Source organism: Melanerpes formicivorus, unplaced genomic scaffold (genome assembly GCF_026170545.1).
Source record: "Melanerpes formicivorus ecotype bairdi unplaced genomic scaffold, bMelFor1.0.p_v2 SCAF_63, whole genome shotgun sequence".
Taxonomy (NCBI): Eukaryota; Metazoa; Chordata; class Aves; order Piciformes; family Picidae; genus Melanerpes; species Melanerpes formicivorus.
In genome coordinates, this window is record NW_027142415.1 from 3983929 (window position 1) to 4006792 (window position 22864).

Here is a 22864-nt window from a genome sequence, read left to right on the forward strand (position 1 = left end):
ATAGATTGGACTTGATGATCTCAAAGGTCTTTTCCAACATGGTTAATTCTCTTCACCTACCACTGTGGGATCATGAAGCATGGTGAGCCCTTCAAGTATTTTCCAGTTACTTTGGTTGGGGGGTTTTGTGTGTTTTGTTGTGAGGTTTGTTTGGTTGGTTTGGGTTTGTTTATTTAGGGTTTTTTGTGGGTTTTTGTTGTTGTTTGGGGGGGGGGGGTGTTTGTTCTGTTGTTGGCTTTTGGGTGGTTGGTTTTGGTTTGTGGGTTTCTTTGATTGCTTTTTTTTTCAATATAGTTTGGTTTGGGCTTTTTTCTGCTGCTGTTTAAAGAAAACAAATTCCAAGTGGCACTTTCTGCAAATCAGTTCTTCACTGATTTGCAAGTTAGCAGCAAAAATGGAAGAGCAATGTTTCCAGTGAACTGGAAAGCAATGGGGTTTTGTGCACAACTGTAGAGCAGACTGTCCCTTCACTTGCATCTGTGGATATCCAGAGTATATATTTATTAGTTGGGTGTTCTGCATAACATCCTTGGTATTTAGAGGGGGGAATTTGGTAGAAATAGTTTCTCTGTTTCTCTGCAGAGCTACAGATTAGACTTTTGCTCAGTTTTGGTATTCAGAGATGAGAAGCAAGAACAATTTCCTGGTTGATTTAGCACATGCATCTCCGAACTAAGAGCAAAAGTTGGAGATGATGATCTTGAAGGTCTCTTCCAACCTGTCTATTCTATTCTATTCTCAAAGTTTCAGTTAGAAGATGCTCCTTTCTGTGTCACTTTGAAAGTAGAATAGCCCCTTCTGTAAGCATGGGGTTGTTTAGCCTGGAGAAGAGGGGGCTCAGGAGAGACCTTACTGCTGTCTACAACTCCCTGAAGGGAGGTTGTAGCCAGGAGGGGGTTGGTCTCTTCTCCCAGGCAACCTGTGACAGAACAAGAGGACACAGTCTCAAGCTGTGCCAGGGGAGGTTTAGGCTGGATGTTAGGAAGAAGTTCTTCCTAGAAAGAGAGATTGGCCATTGGAATGTGCTGCCCAGGGAGGTGGTGGAGTCACCATCACTGGAGGTGTTTAGGAAGAGACTGGATGAGGCACTTGGTGCCATGGTTTAGTTGATTAGATGGTGTTTGGTGATAGGTTGGACTGGATGATCTTGAAGGTCTTTTCCAATCTGGTTATTCTTATATTACCACATGACATTTGTAACATAGCTGCCCAAGTACAGCCTGCACACCTTACATTACATCCAGCTTGGGCCAGGCTAAGTGACAGCTGTAAATCAGTGTTTCTCTGGTGTAGTTTGAACTTTGCTTTCTGTGTAGCTGACAAGGAGTTCTTTTTAACAGAATGCTCAAGGGAGCAGAAATAATTTTCTGCCCTGGAGTTCCATGCTGTATGTTTCTAGTTTTGCTAGTCCCACTGCATTTTAGGCCAGGAAGTGGGCCACTGGAGAGTCTGGTTGACCTGGGGAGGAGAGCACAGGGACCTTTTCAGATGAAATGTCAAGGAGTGTTTGTGTGGCAGGCATGTGTGGCCCTCCTGATAGTTTAAATGTTACCTTTCTGCAGGAAGAAAGTCACAGGAGTGTGCTCTCTTCTGATGAGCTGTAAGCAGAGCTAGCCCCTCCTGAGATGCCTTACAGAAAGGAAGCACAGCTGGGCGGAAGAACTGGATGCTGCCTGGCATGTTTCAGCTGCTTTAGATGTATCTGAGGTGTTCCCCATGCTGTGAGAATGCACCATGCTGTTGTCTATGCTGAGAGTTCTGAAGTTCTTAGCATGCAGTGGCATTTTGAGATTTAAAGACTTCTCAGAACTCAGGTGTTTGGCATTGTGACAAGCTGATAGTAAAGCATAAGGCTCTTCCAAAGAATAATAAGGATTAAAAAAATCAAGAAGAATAAAGCCAGTTATTTTTATCTATGTTATCAGAGCTTTTTGAGATTTTCTCCTTTCCTCCCTCTCCTTTCCTCCCTCTCCTTTCCTCCCTCTCCTTTCCTCCCTCTCCTTTCCTCCCTCTCCTTTCCTCCCTCTCCTTTCCTCCCTCTCCTTTCCTCCCTCTCCTTTCCTCCCTCTCCTTTCCTCCCTCTCCTTTCCTCCCTCTCCTTTCCTCCCTCTCCTTTCCTCCCTCTCCTTTCCTCCCTCTCCTTTCCTCCCTCTCCTTTCCTCCCTCTCCTTTCCTCCCTCTCCTTTCCTCCCTCTCCTTTCCTCCCTCTCCTTTCCTCCCTCTCCTTTCCTCCCTCTCCTTTCCTCCCTCTCCTTTCCTCCCTCTCCTTTCCTCCCTCTCCTTTCCTCCCTCTCCTTTCCTCCCTCTCCTTTCCTCCCTCTCCTTTCCTCCCTCTCCTTTCCTCCCTCTCCTTTCCTCCCTCTCCTTTCCTCCCTCTCCTTTCCTCCCTCTCCTTTCCTCCCTCTCCTTTCCTCCCTCTCCTTTCCTCCCTCTCCCTAGCACCTCCTGGGTTTGCAGCAGCTGCTGGCTTAACAGGCTGCATCTCGAGCTGTACTTACATCAATTGCTGATGCTAGTGCACAAACAAAGATGGACTGTTTTGGTAAGACAAGGCTTCATTGAAGTTACTACTAATAAGCAAACCAGCTCTGTTCACTTCAGTCCCATTCAGAACACAGGAAAAGAATTCATCTTTGCCAAACTTGAAAGGCTGAAACTGTTAGGGAGGATAAAAATGATTTACTTCAAGTGGGTGTAAAATATATTTTCCAAACAAACCCTGGAACCACTCTTGACTCTCACCACATATTAATCCTATTCTGTGTGGGCATGAAAAGTGAAAGTGCTCAGCTTTATGGGTTTTTATGTTGTATCAATGCAGGTGTGTTCTAGCTGGCATTTCATGTAAGCAGTACTTCTTTAGTGCAGGCCTAGGTGCCACACACAATGTGCCTTCTCACTGTGAAGGGCTTCCCTTGTAGTGTTTCCCTAACAAGGCCAAGTGCTGGGTCCTGCACTTAGGTCACAAGAACCCCATGAATGCTCCAGGCTTGAGGTAAAGTGGCTGGAAAGTGGCCTGGTGGAAAATGACCTGGGTGGTGTTGATTGACAGCTGGCTGAACATGAGCCAGTGTGTACCCAGGTGACCAAGAAGGTCACCAACATCCTGGTCAAGATCAGCAGTGGTGTGACCAGCAGGACCAGGGAATGTGATTGCCTGCCTGTACTGGGAACTGGTAAGGCTGCACCTTGAATACTCATTTAGTTTTGGGCCCCTCACTACAGTGAGGAGCTGGAGTGTGTCCAGAGAAGGGCAATGAAGCTTGTGCAGGATCTGGAGAACAGGGCTGGGGAGGAGCAGCTGAGGGAACTGGGGGTGTTCAGTGTGGAGAAGAGGAGGTTGAGGGGAGACCTCATTGCTCTCTACAACTCCCTGAGCGGGGGTTGGAGTGAGGTGGGAGTTGGTCACTTCTCCCTAGTGTCATGTGATAAAATGAGAGCAAGTGGACTGAAAGTGTGGCAGGAGAGGTTTAGATTGGATATTAGGAAAAAATGATTCCCTGTAAGAGTGGTTGGGCATTGGAACAGGCTGCCCAAGGAGGTGGTGGAGTCACTATCCCTGGAGGAGTTCAACAAACATGTGGCCATGGCACTTGTGACATGGTTGAATAGAATAGAATAGAATAGAATAGAATAGAATAGAATAGAATAGAATAGAAAAGAAATAGCCATGGTGGTGTTAGCCTGGTGGTTGGACTTGATGATCTTAGAGGTCTTTTCCAACTGAAACAATTCTTGGCTGTCTTGCTGGGAGAACTGCATCTCTCCTCTGTACCAGAGGTAGATCTGCCTCCATCCTGACCTGTCTGCTCCTGAGCTGAGGGTGCTGAGGGCACTGGCAGCAATTGTTTGCTGAGGTGTTCTCAGCTCTGATGTGTGATGGGCTGCCACCATTCTTACTCTGCTTTTCTCTCTCTGACATATACCTAACCCCTCCGTTTGGCTTAGGTTTAGCTGCAGTGCTGAGGCAAAGGGATATTTTGAAGTCACTATGAACAACTCTCTCAGTCCTCTGACTCCTGACTGCATTAATTATCAGTCAGGTAGAGGCAGTGTGGCTGCAGTGTTGAGGCTGGAATAACAGAGCTGTGTTGTGTTGGTTTGGAGGTTTTTACCTTCCTTTCTTAGCTGAAATACTGAATCAGTGGAGTCTCTGACATGTGTTCTGATGCTGCTATGCAGCAGTGAGATCTGAATCCAGACCTGAGGTGTTCCTAGCATATTTAGTGGCTTGTTTGGAAGATCCCTGTAGTGGAGTGTGTTAAAGAACAAGCAGTCTAGGGAAACCAAACGTGCCAGCTTGAAACAGTAATTCCTAGAAAGAGGGGCTGGTTTGCTCTGCAGGGAGGTGGTCAGGAGGGAGCTGGGCTGGTGGTCAGCTCTGCTTGTGCAGTCAGCACTTCTCGGGCAAGATGGCTTGAGGCAGACACAAACATGCTCAAGCTGGGTCCTTGCAGGCTCTCAAAACCCAGCAGGGTTTATTAACTCGGGCTCAGCGCCAAGCAAATGCAACTCTGCTGCTCCCAGACCAAGTAGGATCTGCTGGTTTGGCACAGAGTCCAAGCTGTTAGAGCCTGCCAAGCGTGAAGGGTGCAGGCCTGGGCCCAGGCGCTCTGGAAAGGTGCTGTGGGCGTCTGAGCAGATGGATCAGCATCACACCACCAGGGCTCATTGCACCAACAGCACTGCAGCCCTATTCACCTTGAGCTTGCTTCTCTGCTTTTGTTTTGGTCGTCTTTTGAGGTGGCTTATTTAAAGGCTTTGTGAGGGATTGTTTTAAACTCTGAGTACTGGGAAAATTTATTAGTTTGAGCAGCCCTGGGCTCAGCCAGCACTTTCTGTGCCTCATGTGTGGCATCTATGGAGCTCCTTGGAAGCAGACTTGCAGAGGCACTGAGCCTGCTGAGCAGGAACCAGCTTGGGGCTATCACTGAGTTGGAGCTGCTGGACTCTGGTGATCCTAAATTGACCTCCATTTCTTTGTGCTGCAATTCCCAGCAGGTTTTGCAGTGAAGTACTTTACAAATGTGTCCACTGCCTACCTTCCCATAGCCTGTATGAGCCCTGATAGCGAAGTGCTGACCGTTACAACCAAAACACAGGGTGCTGGATGAGTGATGCTTCTTAGGATGTGTGGTTTGGTGTCTCAGAGTATGTAGCTGAGACTATCCATACAGTAGCTGTAGCTCTCATGAGTGTAATTACCTTTTCTGTCAAGGTCACACCTTGAGTCCTGTGTCCAGTTCTGGGCTTCTCAATTTAAGAAGGACATTGAGACACTTGAATGTGTCCAGAGAAGGGCAAGGAGGCTGGGGAGGGGTCTGGAGCACAGCCCTGTGAGGAGAGGCTGAGGGAGCTGGGGTTGCTTAGCCTGGAGAAAAGGAGGCTCAGGGGAGACCTTGCTCTCTACAACTACCTGAAGGTAGGTTATAGCCAGGTGGAGGTTGGTCTCTTCTCCCAAGCAATCAGCACCAGAACAAGAGGACACAGTCTCAAGCTGCGCCAGGGGAAGTTTAGGCTGGAGGTGAGGAGAAAGAATAGTTGGCTGCTGGAATGTGCTGCCCAGGGAGGTGGTGGACTCTCTGTCCGTGGAGGTGTTCAAAAGGGGATTGGATGTGGCACTTGAAGCCACGGTTTAGTTAGTCATGAGGTGTTGGGTGACAGGTTGGCCTTGATGATCTCTGAGGTCTTTTCCAACCTTATTGATTCTGTGATTTGAAAGCAGTTGCAGACTGCAGCGAGGGTGGACTAAATCAGAATGATTTTAAGACAATATGCTTGATGGTCTGTGCCTTGTTAACAGCATTTGAAACAAAGTTTCCTCACAGAATCCACAACTGCTTGCTTAACTTGCCCAAGCAAAAGGTCACACAGCTCTCCTGGGTTGTTTTTCTCACGTGCAGGTGCAGCTGGGACAAGCGGATATCAAATGCCCGATCACGGAGTGCAGCGAACACCTGGACGAAACAACTGTCCTCTATAACCTGCCCCATGACGACATCATCAAGTATAAATACTTCCTGGAACTCAGCCGCATTGACTCCAGCACCAAGCCATGCCCTCAGTGCAAGCACTTTACAACGTTCCGGAGGAGAGGCCACATTCCTACCCCTGCCAAATTGGAGAACAAATACAAAGTGAGCACGCTCGCCAGGGCCCCGCGTTAGATGGCACCACAAAAGTAGGGCAGCGTTTGGTGGGCATTAAATGAGGGGCTGTTCTTTTTCTGCCAGCTCTGATGAGGAGTACAAATCTGTAGTACCTCGTTGATTAACTACTTAATTGATGTCCTGATGGTTCAAACAGTTGAAGGTCAGCCCTTTATTTTCTTTGGCATCTTTGTTGCCACCTGTGGCAATTTGGACACAGATTTTAACATTGAAGAGATTTTTGTCTCTGAAATGCCAGCAGTGTTGCTTGTGATCAGAAGAGACTGGGGAAGGGGAGTTAGCACTGTCACCAATGATTTTAGACATACAGCTGTGGCAAAGATAAGTTTGCTCTGAAACCTGGGGCAAATGAATTCTGGGCATTTAGGGTTCTAGGTTGTTGGCCTGTTCCTCCCTTAGAAATAGAGCTGTCCTGCTTCTTGCCTTTGAGGTCTTCAGTTCCTTATCACAGTTCCTTATCACATTAATGTATATATTCATATTAATTATAGATTCTTATACCATCAATACTGTATTAATTATATACTTAATATACTATATTAATATACATTAATGTAGTCTCTCTTAATACAGAAAACTGTGAGAAACAGGAGGAAAAACCCACTTCTGCAGCATTTCTTTTAGTAGAAGCTTTGCTTGGACTGTGATTGCAGTCAGAGTTGATCTCTTGCTTATTATAGTTAGAAGAAGCTTTGAGCTACTGAAGATCTTTCTCACTTCGAAGCTTCTGTCTGCAGCATCATGCTCTCTGTTGGTTTTCCATCCGGTTATTACATTTGTTGTGGTTAATTTCATGTTTAAGCTGGCTTTTCCTGGACAAACCAGTTCTTCTCAGGCAGGAGTTTAGATGACTGTTTAGATAGCCCTAATTACACAACACAAGATGCAGCCCAGTATGGAGATTAAAAGGTAGGAGGTTGTTTTACCCGGTGGAGTTGAAACCTTGGTAAAGCCAGCTCTGAGTTAGGAGCTACTGAGGTGTCTCTGTGCAGGGCATGGATTCCATGCCACACTGTCTGGACTCAGCATTTTCAGGTGTTTTTGGTTTTGACATCTTGTATGGAGGTGGAGAAAATGGAACTGCAGGTAAAATTCCTTCTGCCCACAGCCAGTCTCCTTTTCCATTTCACTCAGCACTTCCTCAGGTGTAGACAGGATGTAGCCTGCCAGTGTGGGTTGTGGGTGGTGTAGATGTAGTATCATGGACATGCCAACTCTGAGAGCATTCCTCGAGGCACAGAATGAGTTGCTCAGCCCACTGGTGTGCCATTATGTGTTAAAATACTACAGTTAAAGTGTTCCCTTCAATTCCTTATTAAGCATAATCAGAAGGAATGGGAGGCTGTGTGGTACAGGAAATATTGCATCCAGAAGCAGTTTTCAGGTCCTGTGGCAATGCATTAGGTCTGGCTCTGATCTGCTGAGCTCAAGTCTCCTCTTGGGAGTAGACTCTGGGAAGATGTGGCTTTTGAGCTGTACCCAAACCTGCAGCCTAGAAGAATATGCAGCAGATGTTGGTCAGAAATATTACTGGGAAAGTGCTAGCACACAGTGTGGGTGATGAGGGCTTCAGCCTCCTGCCTGAACCTGAGTTGCTTTCTGGCAATAGTACAGTTTCAGTGATTTATTTTAAGCTTAGTACAAGGAAGAACTTTTCTGCAGGGAGAAGATTTTAAAGGAGAACTATAGATGACATTTGTGTATTTGTGAGTAACTACATGTGTGTGTAGCTGTGAACCATTATCTCAGTTTTCTTAGGGCCTCATGTGATTGCTTGCATGTATCTTGACTTAGGGGTTCTTGGAGAGAAAGGCTTCTTTTTCTTCTGCATATAGCATGAGAGGCATCTGGCTGGAGACTGGGAAGCTCACAGATTCACATGCAAGCAATAGAAACAGCAACTGCAGCAGATGAGTTCTGCAGCAGTACTGAAAGTGCTGCCTTCAGAAGATCTGAGTCATGTGTGGGGAGAGTCTACGTAGAAGCCTACTTGGATCACTGCACACCAGGGCTCGGTGCCAGTACCCTCTCTCTCCTACACGCTGCAACAGGAAAGCACTCTGCAATCCAAGAGCACTTTTGAACAGATACTTATAAAAAAGCATTAATGGTATTCCTAAAATTTCATGCACTGTTTAAAATTATAAATGACATCCAAATCTAAAGAGGCAGCAAAGTTATTAGATTGGTTTTCCTCATTATACCTCTCTTATGTCAACTGAACTGATTTCAGCCCAGCAGTTCAATTTGCTGCTGGTTATTTGTCAGTTATGAGATCAAAGTCTTGGTGTCCTAAGCCTAGAAAGTTAGCTGGGGCATGCACCTTGAGAAGAGAAGGAGGGGAAGAAAGGGCAGCTTGCTATCCAAACCTTTCTTATCCCATTAGTGCCCATTAGGACAGCACGGTACAGCAGTGTGACTATTTTGTCCACTACATCAAATATTTCTGTCACAGATGGATCCAGTTTGAAGTGAGGAAATACCTCTTCCTTGCCACCTCACTTATGATAACCTGCCTTGGGAGTATAAGACTTGGTTGTAGTCAAGATCCTAACAAACCTTGGGTAAAAACTGGTGTGCAAAGGAATTGGGAATACCTGGAAGACAGGTAGTGGAGTTGCTGTGCAAGGAACAGATGCAGGTGTCACAAGGGTGAGTGTGCTCAGTTGTTCTCTGAGGAGTCTGAGAGGGTTGGATTTTTTTCTTTCCCCCTTCCTAGGCCCTTGGTTTCTTCTGTTGTTTTAATGCTAGTTCTGTGACCTCCCACACAGCAGCAATTCTTGATTCACGGTCTCTTTCTGCCTTATCAGCCTGTGAGGTTCATAATGAAGTTCCATTTCTATCAGGAGAAGAAACATCACCTAAAAGAAGGGCTTGAGTGCTTGGCTTTGGAAATGTGAATGTTTTTGCAGTGCAGTTGTTATAGGAACTATCTTTTGTTTGAACTGCTTAAGAGTTTCAGAAACTCTTGCTCTAGAACTAGTGGGGATCTGTATCTGCAAAGATGCCGTGATAAAGCAGATCTCTGTAGTTTCCATCCATCTGTTCTCAGCTTCTTGGATCAGATATTAATGTTGAGCAGCAGGTATCTTCATGGCTACACCTCACTGCAGTGTGCCTTCAGTCTGAGCTGCTACAGCTGTGGTGGTTTTGCTGTGATCGGTCTCTTGGCTCTCTACCGTTCTTCCCTGCCAGCTTGCTTTCGCTTGTGTTGATGTTTTGGTGTCACACTGGCAGCTTGATCAAAGATCAGCTCCAATGGCATACAAGATGTGTTTTTGTTGTTACTTATTTTCAGCTGGTACAAGAGAGGGGCCGTGTTGGTGACAGGGAGGTGGCAGCTGTTTTGGCAGGAGCCCGTGTTTATTTTGGAGTGAAGTGCCTGTGTAGCTGTAGCTAGAGATTGTAATTCACGTAATCAGTTGGTTGCATGATTAATTTGGCCATCCTGTTTCATAGCTGGCATTCTCCTAAGCAGCAGAAAATCCCACTAAGCTTTTTGCAGCTTCAGGCCCTCAGAATATTTTTAATGGGAAGTCAAATATGCTGCCGTCACGGCACACTGAGCAGAGTTTTGTGTTGAAGTTACCTACCAATTTGGAGAGGCCCTTTCCTGGGAGGTGAGGAAAATGATAGACTGGCTTGCAGGAAGGAGGCTAGCTAGGAAAATGGAAAATGTTAGCCTGAGAGGTCAGTGTTTCAGAAAGCTGAGAACCAAAAGGGTTGGTATGAGAAGGTGTGTAATCTTTTCTGTTTCAGGGGAGGGTGACCTCCAGCTGGCAGTTTGTGTGTGGATCCATCCTCTCAGCTCTGCTTGACTGAAGTTGTAAAATAAATGGGAAAGTGTTTCTCTGAAGAAAATAATACTTTAACAAAACCAGACTAATGTTTTGGGGAGTTTTTTTCCAGGTATAGTTTGTCTGCTTGGCTGGGCAAACTGCTTTAAATTATATGTAGATAGCATTGCTTTGCCCTTGTTATGATAATCTCATGCCCCAGTGCTGAAGCATAAAGCAAATCATACTTGACTTCTCTTTCAGAAAGGCAGAGAAAGAATGGAATAAGAATATGAAAGACTGCTGTAATTGCCCCATTGTGCTCCTGTTTCTCAAGCATGCTGCATCCAAGTTTGAATACGTTTAGAGTTCTGTTTTGTGGCCACTATTTCCAACAAAAGATTCATAAATACTTCAAAGAGCAAACTGTTCATTGCCTGCCATGTCCAGAGAGCATTGAACAGCAGAGAAGTCAAGTGGCCCATTCAAAACAGGAAAGTGTTTAGCAGTTCAGTTTTGAGAAAGGTGCTGTCAAGGGTGGCAGCTGGAAGAGGAAACCAGCAGCTCCAAACCTAATGATGGAGTTGATGGTTCCCACTAGTTTACTTTGGGTAGTCAGGGTCATTCATGGCAACAAGGCTTTGAGGTTCAAGCAGTTGTAGTCTCAGTACTTTCTGAGCAAAGTATTTGGAAACATCTGAGATCTGTGTGAGTGGGTGAGGTGAGTGTGGGGAGGTTTAGACTCGAGGTGAGGAGAAAGTTCTTCACCGAGCGAGTCATTCATCATTGGAATGTGCTGCCCAGGGAGGTGGTGGAGTCCCCATCCCTGGAGGTGTTCAAGAGGGGATTGGATGTGGCACTTGGTGCCATGGTTTAGTCATGTGGTCTGTGTTGATAGGTTGGACTCGATCCTCAAGGTCTCTTCCAACCTTAGTTATACTGTGATACTCTAAATACCAGTCTTGGTGGCTGCTGTGTTTCCTTCAATTCTACACATGCTATAATAGAAAGGTAGAGCATGCAATGAATTTGTGTTAGATGTGCACCAAATAAACCCTCACCAAACCAACCCTAAACCCAAACGTGCAGAGCTTATGTCTTAAATTTCCTTGGCATTTTGCTTAAGCCAAAAAGCTTTAACTTGCTGCCTCCCAGAGTGCTTTTTAGCACTCCCATTCTATCTCACAAGTCTGAGTGCTGTGACTGATGAAAGCTTTCGGGTTGCAGAGCACTTTAATTGTGGCTACAAGCTGCATCTTTGGCCGAGGTGAAGCAGATTCTGAGTAATGCAGCGTGTGGTGCTGGCTAGAGTCTGTCTGCCCAGCAGCAGGGCACCGTGGCATGCGTCATTGGGAAACGTAAATTCAAAGCCTGGAGGCTGTGAGTGGAACACAAAAGATGCAGAGGGATTGAGCAGGGTAGTTGCTAATAATCCAACCCATCTTGTGCAGATTGGAAATGTGGATCAGTGCTCTGTATTGGCTTGGTGTAGCAGGAATCAATATGCTATCCTTTAGGTCCTTCAGAGTGGGAATTGTCCTCTTTTCTGTTCAGCTGTTTTTGTGAGGAGAATTCACCTGGGAAGCAGAGATGAAGGACAATGTATTTCCTTTGGCTTAGCATCTGGGCCAGTAAGCCAACACACAGTTGTATTTTGTATTACTTCTGTGTTGCCTTTTGTCTTGGCTTTAGGCATCACTGTGTTTTTGTGGGGAAAGTAATCGTGTTTCTAACCCACACCTTTCAGCTGGAAGATGTCATTCCCCTACAAACATGCTTCATTTGTTCTTCTTTCCTGGGTTTGTGCTGCCTCTGTCTTCAAGAACTTATGTCATTGACAGGAAGCATGTGATCAGGGCAGTATTCACCTACTAAGGGAGTGCCTTAGCAAAAACCCATCACTTTGTAGCTACAGAAAGCAGTAAGGGCATTCTTGTACCAGGTACAGGATATCAGAATTTAATGCATTTTAATATTGCACTCCCTTAAAGTTGCTTGATATGAAGGAAATGTGTGAATTTTAACGCTAACAGGAGGAGTGGTTTGTTTATTCTTGCAAGGACAATGCCTAGTACCTGGTAACCAAGATGTTAATAGGTTGCAATAAGAAGGCAATCTGTCAATGTCTTGCTGCTGCCTTTCTGTGCACTTTAGGCTTGTGCCCAGGCAGAGGATCCTGGAGGGGAAAAGCTGTCTTGTGGGTAGTGGGAAAATTGTGACTTCTCTTAACCATTAGCTGCCAGTCTTGCACTGTTGATGTGTAGCTGTGAATTGGCAGGTAGAGCTGAGCTAAAGCAATGCACTGGGTCCATTATTAAAGGTAAAATACTTGGTGCTGCAGACAGAGCTGCATCACTTCATGCAGCTGACTGCTGCACACTGCAGTGTGTAAAAAAGAAAGGAAAAGCTCTCTGCAGGTGAAGTCTCAAACACTCCAAGAAAAATGGATCAGCTAGGGTCATAAAAATGCTCAGCTTGAGCTGTTGTGTCAGTGAAGTTTGCAATGTGGAGCATTAAAGGCAAAAAAAAACCCTTAAATGTTATCTCTGTGTAGAACTTGAGTAGCATTAAGGGCAGCAGACAGCTCCATGCAGCTCTGGCAGGTCTGGCTCAGGTCAGCTTTGTCTTAACATGCTGTTAGTGATGGAGCTAGGGATTGCACATATAAATAATAATTTTGGCTGCCCCCCAGCAAAAAGCTTAAGGGAGATCAAAGCCCCTGATTTGGACTCTTAGCTGGAGCCAAGGCAGCATGCCACCAGTCAGTCTGCTTAGGCAGAGAGCACAGCAACCAGTGGGAGCAAGGACGTTCTGGGGGCTTCACGTGTGACTGCACTCAAGGATGAGTGCTCTGAGCAGAACCCCTGCACCATGCATTTCCAGCACTGACCCAGGCCCATGGCTCAGGGTGTAAACCAGGTCTGGACATGGATACAATCAAAAAACTGTGTCTGGTTTTTGGGCTAGTTGAATTCTTCAGTCCTGTCCATCAGCTGGTGCAAAACCAGGGCAGTACCAGGCTTGGGCTGCAACTGGAGCTGGTGGACAGGGCTCAGCAGTCACTTGAGTGATGTCTTTTCCTGTCTTTCAGTCTGAGACATTTGGCTGCCAAACACAGCAGAAGTGAAGATACTGTAGGAGCCTGGATGTACCTGTGTCTAGATGTGGGTTTTTGGTCTTGCTTTCCTTAGTCACCATCCAGACAGGAGGCCTGGCTTTCATCAGAGAAACACCTGCAATGTGCCTCTGTTTATTCCTTTTAGAAATACAGCAGCTGCCATGGCTTTAAAAAACAAACAAAAAAGAGAAGCCAAGCTCTGGAGGAAGACATGATGATGATGGTACCTGTTTGATGCAATGATTTAGGGAGTGGGAAGAATAGTTCCTTCCTCATTTTAAGGAGCTTGGTTTGTGGGGTTTGTGGTTAGGTGTGGGCTGTGGCAAGTGGGCTGTTGGGCACAGCCTCAGCTCACCCTTTATCAAGAGCAAAAGGAGGTGCCCAGCTTCCAGGTAATAGTTGTGGCCTTGTGGCTGAGGCTTTTGCTTGTGGCTCCTTTTCCCAGGACCTTTTTCTAGCAGAAGCTTCATAATCATTGTAAGTTCTGTAAAGCCTCTTCAGAAGACCAGGTACTCTCTGGTAGTAACCTTCACAGTGAAGTTTATTACTAGAAGACTAAGATCCACCACATTAAAACCTGGCTGCTAATATTTGGTGATCTCCAATCAGCAATTGAAAAAGCTTCCTGGCTTTTGCCTTTTGGCACTTAAGCCTAGATGCTGAATTCAGGAAGCAGTTCCTCTGCCCAAACCAAACTCCTTGTGCTTTGGCAATTAGTTGTGTATTTTCTCTCTTTGAAGGAGACCAAGTTAGCTTCCACAACTTCTTGTGTTTTAATAAGAGACCCTTCAAAAGACCTTAGACCTTTGGGCAGCTCCTCGCTTAACTGAAGAGCAATGGGCTTAAAACGAGCTTTCCAGTTGGGTCAGCACCTAGCTTGCAAACATGTGGTGTTTTCTCATTTGTACAGATCCAGTGTCCATCTTGCCAATTTGTCTGGTGTTTCAAGTGCCACTCTCCCTGGCATGAAGGTGTTAACTGCAAAGAATACAAGAAGGGAGACAAGCTGTTGCGTCACTGGGCCAATGAAATTGAGCACGGGCAGAGGAATGCCCAGAAGTGTCCAAAATGCAAGGTGAGCTGCTCTCCCTTGGCTTGCAGGTAGTGGCTTCCAACTGTTTAAGTAGGTATTTAAAGTAAGTATCTGGAGCTTCTGCAGGGCATTGGAATTGGAATTCACACCTGCCATGCAGGTTCTTGACAGTAACCTGTTGAGAAAAGCAGGTCAGGTGTTTTACTCGCTGCTTCCTGCACTGATTCTGCAGCATCTCTGCGTGTAAATCACAGAATTGTTTTAGTTGGAAAAGACCTCCCAAGGTCATCAAGTCCAACCTTCAACCTAACACCACCATGGCCACTAAACCATGTCCTCAAGTGCCATGCCATGTCTACACATTCGTTGAACACCTTCAGGGACAGTGACTTCACCACCTCCCTGGGCAGCCTGTTCCAATGCCTGGCAAGAAGCGTTGTGGAAATCGTAAGAGGGGGCTTTGATGTACATTCATAATGAATGCATGCTACAGAATAAATTGCTCCTCAAATAAAGCTTTTAAGAAATGTAAAGCTTTAGAGGAATACAGTGCCCTTTGTCAGGTTTTCATGGAATCACAGAATGACTTAGGTTGGAAGGGAACTCGGAGATCATCAACCTCCCCACCATGGGCAGAGACACCTCTCAGCTAGATTCAGTTGCTCAAGGCCTGATCCAGCCTGGCCTTGAACACCTCCAGGGAGGAGGCATCCACAGCCTCCCTGGGCAACCTGTTCCAGAGTCTCACCACCCTTGTGCTGAAGAACTTCTCCCTAAGATCCAGTCTAAACCGACTCTCCATTGGCTTCAAACCATTCACCCTTGTCCTATTGCTAGATACCCTAATGAAAACTCCCTCTCCAGCCTTCCTGTAGGATCCTTTCAGATATTGGAAAGCAGCTCTAAGATACTTCTGGAGTCTTCTCCAGGCTGAACAACTCCAGCTCCTTCAGTCTATCCTTATAACAGAGGTGTTTCAGCCCTTTTATCATCTTCCAGCCCTTGGATCATCAAAGATTGCCAAAGAGCTTGGGTGAATGCAGTTTTGAAGCAAGGCAGAAAGCACTCTGTCAACAAGGTAACCAAGGGACACTTGAAAATTTGTCCAAACCCAGGACTTTTCAATGATGACATGTCAGTTCTTCACAAGCCTTTCTCATTAATTCATTTTCAATACTGATGTGCAGTCCCACACCCTAAAGATACCATTAACCTCTTGCAGGAGAGGAAATATTTCCCACTGCTCTGATGAGGTGCAGCAGCCCTGCACACCCCTGCCTGGCTGCCCCTGGGGAAGGTGGCTGTTATGTTTGCTCTCTTGTTTTTTCACAACACTGCTTTCCAGCAGTAGTAAGTCCAAACCCCAAGAGCACCATGGTGATTAGAAACTGTTCTTTATTTGGGAAGGGAGCACCTAATCTGAACCTATCTATTGCTCATGGAGAGGACAAAGTAAGGAAATGAGAACTATTTGGTAGGAAATAAATGCTGAATGGGAAGATTGGCTTCTAACTGTCCAAAGTATCATTTTGTCACACTTGGAGCCTTACACAGTATCACAGTATAACTTAGGTTGGAAAGGACCTCGAGGATCATCGAGTCCAACCTATCAACACAGACCCCATGACTAGACCATGGCACCAAGTGCCACATTCAATCTCCTCTTGAACGCCTCCAGGGACGATGACTCAACCACCTCCCTGGGCAGCACATTCCAATGACGAATGACTCGCTAGGTGAAGAACTTCCTCCTCACCTCGAGTCTAAACCTCCCCTGGCGCAGCTTGAGACTGTGTCCTCTTATTCTGGTGCTGGGTGCCTGGGAGAAGAGACCAACCCCTTCTTGGCCACAACCACCCCTCAGGTAGTTGTAGAGGGCAATGAGGTCACCCCTGAGCCTCCTCTTCTCCAGGCTAAGCAATCCCAGCTCCCTCAGCCTCTCTTCATAGGGCTTGTGTTCAAGGCCTCTCCCCAGCCTTGTTGCCCTTCTCTGGACACATTCAAGTGTCTCAATGTCCTTCTTAAACTGAGGGGCCCAGAACTGGACACAGTACTCAAGGTGCGGCCTAACCAAAGCAGAGTACAGGGCACAATGACTTCCCAGCTCCTGCTGGCCACACTATTCCTAATGCAGGCCTGTGCCAATTAAGACAATGTTGATCAGCTTGGTTAGTATTTTAGTTTGGTCTTGGGAAAAGAAATGCCCATGCTGCCATAGCTGGAAATGAGAAGACTGCAACACACAGAGCAGAATTCAGAAGGCTCTGAATTCATCAGCTGGTTGTTTACCCTGCCTCCTGCACAGGGGGGATATTTTAACAGAGTTTTAACAGCTTGCTGGTTAGTCAGAGCTGATAGGCTTGAGCCAGTTCTAAAAATGTTCGCTTTCTGGGAAGACTTACAGTAAAATACAGACTTTGTTCCTTTGGGAGTGGGAAGAAGTAAGTGTTTTGCTTTTTAGTCTTTGACTTGTGTCCAGATACAGATTTTTTTTTATGATGATGCAAATGATGCAATTACTGAAATAAGTTGTCCCCCATAAAAAGACAACAACAACAAAACCACAACACCCACAAAAAAACCACCAAAAGAAGAAAAGAAAATGCATTAAGCAGAAAGGAATGAATGTGGAAAAGCAGGGGGAAGAGGGCTGCTGAGCTGGAAATGAACCAAAACTGCTTACTCTAACACACCAGAACAAGAGGACACAGTCTCAGGCTGTGCCAGGGGAAGTTCAGACTGGATGTTAGGAAGAAATTCTACATAGAGAGAGTGATTGCCCATTAGAATGGGCTGCCCAGGGAGGTGGTGGAGTCACCATCATTGGAGGTGTTTAGGAGGAGACTTGATAGGGTGCTTGGTGCCATGGGTTAGTTGATTAGGTGGTGTTGGATGCCAAGTTGGACGTGATGATCTTGAAGGTCTTTTCCAACCTATTCTATTCTATTCTATTCTATACTATACTATACTATTCTATTCTATACTATACTATTCTATACCATTCTATTCCATACCATTCTATTCCATACCATTCTATTCCATACCATTCTATTCCATACCATTCTATTCCATACCATTCTATTCCATACCATTCTATTCCATACCATTCTATTCCATACCATTCTGTTCCATACCATTCTATTCCATACCATTCTGTTCCATACCATTCTGTTCCATACCATTCTGTTCCATACCATTCCGTTCCATTCCGTTCCATTCCGTTCCATTCCATTCCATTCCATTCCATTCCATTCCATTCCATTCCATTCCATTCCACTCCATTCCATTCCACTCCATACTATTCTACTCTCTTTATCCTTTATAAGTTTTACATTGAGCATGCCAGGTGTAAAACTGTTTTTCCTGGCTTCAAAAGAGAAGGCTGCATGCTGAAAACATCTGCAGGTCAAGGCACTAATTTTGAAGCCTGAAGCAGCATGATTTTGACTATTGATTTCAGGAGGGCTTTTGAAGTTTCTTAATCAAAAGAAAACAGAACTTGCTGCATGGTGGGAGAGGCAGTATGGACAGTTAGGAAAGTAGCCCAGCAAAAGAACCTGTGTTAATGAGTCCTTTCTGGAAATGTGGTATCCTAAGTGAATATTGAAGAGGGGAATTCAAGCTTTTCATAAACCTGTGGTGCTACTCCCACTCCTGATATCCATTTGTTTTTATTTAGAGGTGAAGAAAATTCATCCTGCCTATGACCTTCATAATGTTTGTATCAACACAAGGGGAACTTCTTTACTGTAAGGGTCACAGAGCACTGGAACAGGCTTCCCTATGGAGTCTCCTTCCCTGGAGACTTTCAAGGCCTGTTTGGATGCATTCCTCTGTGATCTGAGCTAGATTGTATGGTCCTGCTCTGACAGAGGGGTTGGACTCAGTGATCTCTTTGGGTCCCTTCCAACCCCTGACATCCTGTGAGCCTGTGAACACTTGGTTTAGAAATCAAATCTGTAACTAGGAGGTAATCATAGAATGGCTTAGGTTGAAAGAGACCTCAGAAGTCATCTGCTCCAACCTCTCCTCCATGGGCAGGAATGCCACTCAACTGGACTTGGCTGCTCAGGGCCTCATCCAGCCTGGCCTTAAACCCCCAGGGAGGAGGCATCCACAGCCTCCCTGGGCAACCAACCTATTCCAGAGTCTCACCACGCTCACACTGAAGAACTTCCTTCCTAAGATCCAGTCTAACCTTACTCTCCCTCAGCTTCAAACTATTCTCCCTTGTCTTATTGCTAGACACCCTCATGAAAAGTCCCTCTGCACCCTTCCTGTAGGATCCCTTCAGGTATTGGAAGGCAGCTCTAAGGTCCCCCCCAGTGTCTTCTCTTCTCCAGGCTGAACAACCCCAGCTCCCTCAGCCTACCCTCATAGCAGAGGTGCTCCAGCCCTTGGATCATCTTTCTGGCCCTACTCCAAACTTGCTGCAACAAGTCTGTGTCTGTTTTTGCTGGGGACACCAGAACTGGACACAGTGGTACTGCTATTTTTCTTTTTTCTGTCCTAATAAATTATTGAGTTGCTATTAAAAAAAAATCCATCTTTGTGAGGCATTCTTCATCAAAGTCTTAATAGCTGTCTGGGCACATGAGCATAAATATGCCAATAGTTAATAACTGGACCTCAGTGGGGTTGGAGCTAATGCTTTCTCTCCAGCAATCCCTCCAAAACCTTTATATAAACTAACATTGAGCCAGGTGCCTGTCGTAGTTCCACATAATGTAAAGACTGACAGAGAAAACACTATTGGTAACACACTATTTCATCCTTGTTTTAGGTCCCCATTGGTCATGTTTTGAGTGACATCATTTTTTATTCTGATAGGTGCATGCAATCAACTTAATTTCTATCATAGAATCAGTCAGGGTTGGAAGGGACCACAAGGATCAGCTAGTTCCAACCCCCCTGCCATGGGCAGGGGCACCCCACACTAGATCAGGCTGCCCAGAGCCTCATCCAGCCTGCTCTTAAACACCTCCAGGGACAGGGCCTCAACCACCTCCCTGGACAACCCATTCCTGGGCTTCACCACTCATGGGGAAGAACTTCCTCCTCACCTCCAGCCTGAATCTCCCCACCTCCAGCTTCATTCCATTCCCCCTAGTCCTATCACTACCTGAGATCCTGAGCAGTCCCTCCCCAGCCTTCTTGTAGCCCCCTTCAGATACTGGAAGGCCACAATGAGGTCACCTCAGAGCCTTCTCTTCTCCAGACTGAACAGCCCCAACTCCTTCAGTCTGTCCTCATAGGAGAGGTGCTCCAGCCCTCTGCTCATCCTTGTGGCCCTTCTCTGGACACCTTCCAGCACCTCCAGATCCCTCTTGCAATAGGGGCTCCAGAACTGGAGGCAGTACTCCAGGTGGGGTCTCCCCAGAGATGAGCAGAGGGGGAGGATCACCTCCCTTGACCTGCCAGCCACACGTAACACACTATTTGATTTATCCTGTTCTAGGTCCCCATTGGTCATGTTCTGAGTGACAGCATTTTTTATTCTGATAGGTGCATGCAATCAACTTAATTTCTTTCATAATTACTGTTAAGTTTGCAGTAGCCCAAACTAAGAACTAGGTTGAGGAAAAGTCAAGATTAAATTGCAGGTATCAGGATGGGATATCTGCAATAGCTAATTGTGACCTTCCTGTATCTGAAGGGGGCTACAAGAAAGCTGGGGAGGGACTTTTGAGGGTGTCAGGGAGTGATAGACCTGAGGGGGAAAGGAGCAAAACTAGAAGTGGGTAGATTGAGATTGGATGTTAGGAAGAAGTTCTTCCCCATGCGGGTGGAGAGACGCTGGAACAGGTTGCCCAGGGAGGTGGTGGAAGCCTCATCCCTGGTGGTTTTTAAGGCCAGTTTGGATGTGGCTCTGAGCAGCCTGATCTAGTGTGAAGTGTCCCTGCCTATGGCAGGGGGGTTGGAGCTAGATGATCCTTGAGGTCCCTTCCAACCTTAACAATTCTATGATATGTTGCTCAAAGACCATGACATGCCCATACTTGGAAATGTTTTAAATGTAGTGGGATGAGCTCTGGAGCCATCTGATCTGACTTTGAAGTTGGCCCAGCTCGGGGCTAAACCAGATGACCTCCAAGGGTCACTTCCAGCCTCAGTTATTAGGTAATTTTATCTGCCATCTCACTGTGGAATTCTGTCTCATTAGCTGTATTTTCAGTTGGCAAGATTTGGAATCAGCTGTCAGAGTGAACTACTCAGAGTGAGCTACTTAGTCCTAGGACTAGCCTCTCATCTAAGGCTCCCAGAGCTATTAACTTAAACCTGAAGCTTTACCAATCCATGTCAAATAGGGCAGTGTACCAGTTTTGCTGAAGATGGCAGGCAGTGTCCAAGAGGTGAGTGTTTCTGAAAGGTATTGAAGATGCAGGATCCATGAAGTTACAGGAATGGAGCTGTTTATGCAGGCAATCAGCAGAAAGATGGATGCCAAACCTGAGCAGCCCAGCTTCAGGCTGTGTTGTGGGCAGTTCTGAAAGCTTGATGTTACTCTTCTATATGGGTTGTGGAATCCTGCTCTTTTAACAACAAAAAAAGCCCAGCCATAAAATTCAATACTTTCCAAACCATTCACTCTTGACAGCTGAGCCTTGCTGGTGCTTATCACAAAATGCCAAATCAATTTGTGATGGTGGTGGGAAAAGGGGTAGGGCCACAGGTGGCATCTGTGGAAGGGTCAAACAGAGTTCAGAACTATATTTACTGGGCTGCTTGTATTTTTAATCAAGTTTGGTGCTAACGTGTCTACTTCAGTAATAAAAACAGATTGCCAGTAAAGGCAGGGATCACTCAGATTCTCACCTTATACAAAGAGTGTTCAAACAAAGGATTATGTAGAATGAGGTGCATTGGAAGAGTGGGGCCAGCAGGTTGAGGTTCTCCTCCCTGTCTGCTCTGCCCTGGTGAGGCCTCATCTGGAGTACTGTGTTCAGTTCTGAGCTCCCTATTTCAAGACAGACAGAGAGCTACTGGAGAGAATCCAGTGGAGGACCACAGGATGATTTGGAGCCTGGAGCTTCTCTTTGCCAGAAGAGGCTGAGAGAACTGGGGCTGTTCAGCTTGGAGAAGAGCAGCCTGAGAAGGTATCTCATTAATGCTGATCGATACCTATAAGGTGACTGTCAGGAGGCTGGAGCCAGACTCTTCTCACTGGTGTCCAGTGACAGGACGAGGGGCAATGGACACAAACTGGAACACAGGAGGTTCCACATAAATATAAAGGAAAAAATTCTTCCCTTTCAGGATGGTGGAGCCCTGGGTCAGGCTGCCCAGAGAGGTTGTAGGATCTCCATCTCTGGAGGCATTCCAAACCCACCTGGAGCGTTCTGCGATTTGCTCTGGGGGTTGGACTGGATGATCTCCAGAGGCTCCTTCCAACTCCCACCACTCTGTGATAATGAAAATTATGCCTGGAAAGCCATAACCAGCTGTACCTCACATCCAGTGCTTTGAAACATGCCTTAGAACACCTTGTTTGTCTTAGCACAGCTGCAGCATTAACGCAGGTGCTGAGCTGGGCAGGGGGCTGCTTGCAGTGTTGGACTGCCCCAGGTAGTGCCCACTGCCCTGTGCTGTGGGAGAAGAGGGGGGCAAAATAACCTTTTTCTGTTCTTCTGCTGATACAGATCCACATCCAGAGAACAGAAGGGTGTGACCACATGACCTGCTCCCAGTGTAACACTAACTTCTGTTACCGTTGTGGGGAGAGATACCGCCAGCTCCGCTTCTTCGGAGATCACACCTCAAACCTCAGTATCTTTGGATGCAAATACCGCTACCTCCCCGAGAGACCACACCTAAGGAGATTAGTGCGAGGCTCTGTCTGTGGTGAGTGCAGAAGTGTGCCCTGTGGTGAGTGCAGAAGCGTGCCTTGTGGTGAGTGCAGAAGCGTGCCCTGTGGAGAGCTGCGGAGCCAGGCGATTGGAGCTGGGCAGGTCTAGAATCACACAATCGTTAGGGTTGGAAGGGACCTCAAAGGTCATCTGGTTCCAAATCGCCTGCCATGGGCAGGGACACCTCACACTACAGCAGGTTGTTCACAGTCACATCCAAACTGGCCTTAAAAACCTCCAGGAATGAGGCTTCCACAACCTTTCTGGGCAACTTGTGCCAGTGTCTCATCACCCTCACAGTGAAGAACTTCTTCCTAGCATCCAATCTGAATCTACCCATTGCTGGTTTTGTTCCATTCCCCCCAGTCCTGTCACTACCTGACACCCTAATTACATCAGGGCCTGTTTAGTCGTGCACAAGGTGATCTCTAAGTGCATTTGTAGTTTTTCTTTCGGCAGACTGTTCAAATAAGTATGGTATTCTCTTTTGAAAGCTGCTCTTTCCTAACCCTTGTTAATAGCATATAAGCAACCTGGAGAGAGCATAGAATCATAGTTTGTGTTGGGAGGGACTTCAGGAGTCTTCTCCAAGCTGAACAACTCCAGCTCCCTTAGTCTATCCTTATAACCGAGGTGTTTCAGGCCCTTTTATCATCTTCCAGCCCTTGTATCATCAAAGATTGCCAAAGAGCTTGGGTGAATGCACTTTTGAAGCAAGGCAGAAAGTACTCTGTCAACAAGGTAACCAAGGGACACTTGAAAATCTGTCCTGTGTCCAATTCTGGGCCCCTCAGTTTAGGAAAGATGTTGACTTGCTGGAACGTGTCCAGAGAAGGGCAACAAAGCTGGGGAGGGGTTTGGAGCACAGCCCTGTGAGGAGAGGCTGAGGGAGCTGGGGTTGCTTAGCCTGGAGAAGAGGA

At 46.3% G+C, this 22864-nt stretch overlaps 1 protein-coding gene across 2 annotated transcripts in view; it reads left to right on the forward strand.

The window, feature by feature from the left end:
• RNF217 (ring finger protein 217) overlaps positions 1-22864 on the forward strand; it is a 55426-nt gene that overhangs the window by 26230 nt on the left and 6332 nt on the right. The window contains exons 2-4 of one of the 2 annotated variants that reach the window (XM_068162343.1): positions 5904-6137; positions 13975-14139; positions 21738-21939. In XM_068162343.1, the coding sequence (XP_068018444.1) occupies positions 5904-6137; positions 13975-14139; positions 21738-21939 (601 nt within the window). The remainder of the gene's footprint in view (positions 1-5903; positions 6138-13974; positions 14140-21737; positions 21940-22864) is intronic. The other variant, XM_068162344.1, reaches the window with a different exon arrangement.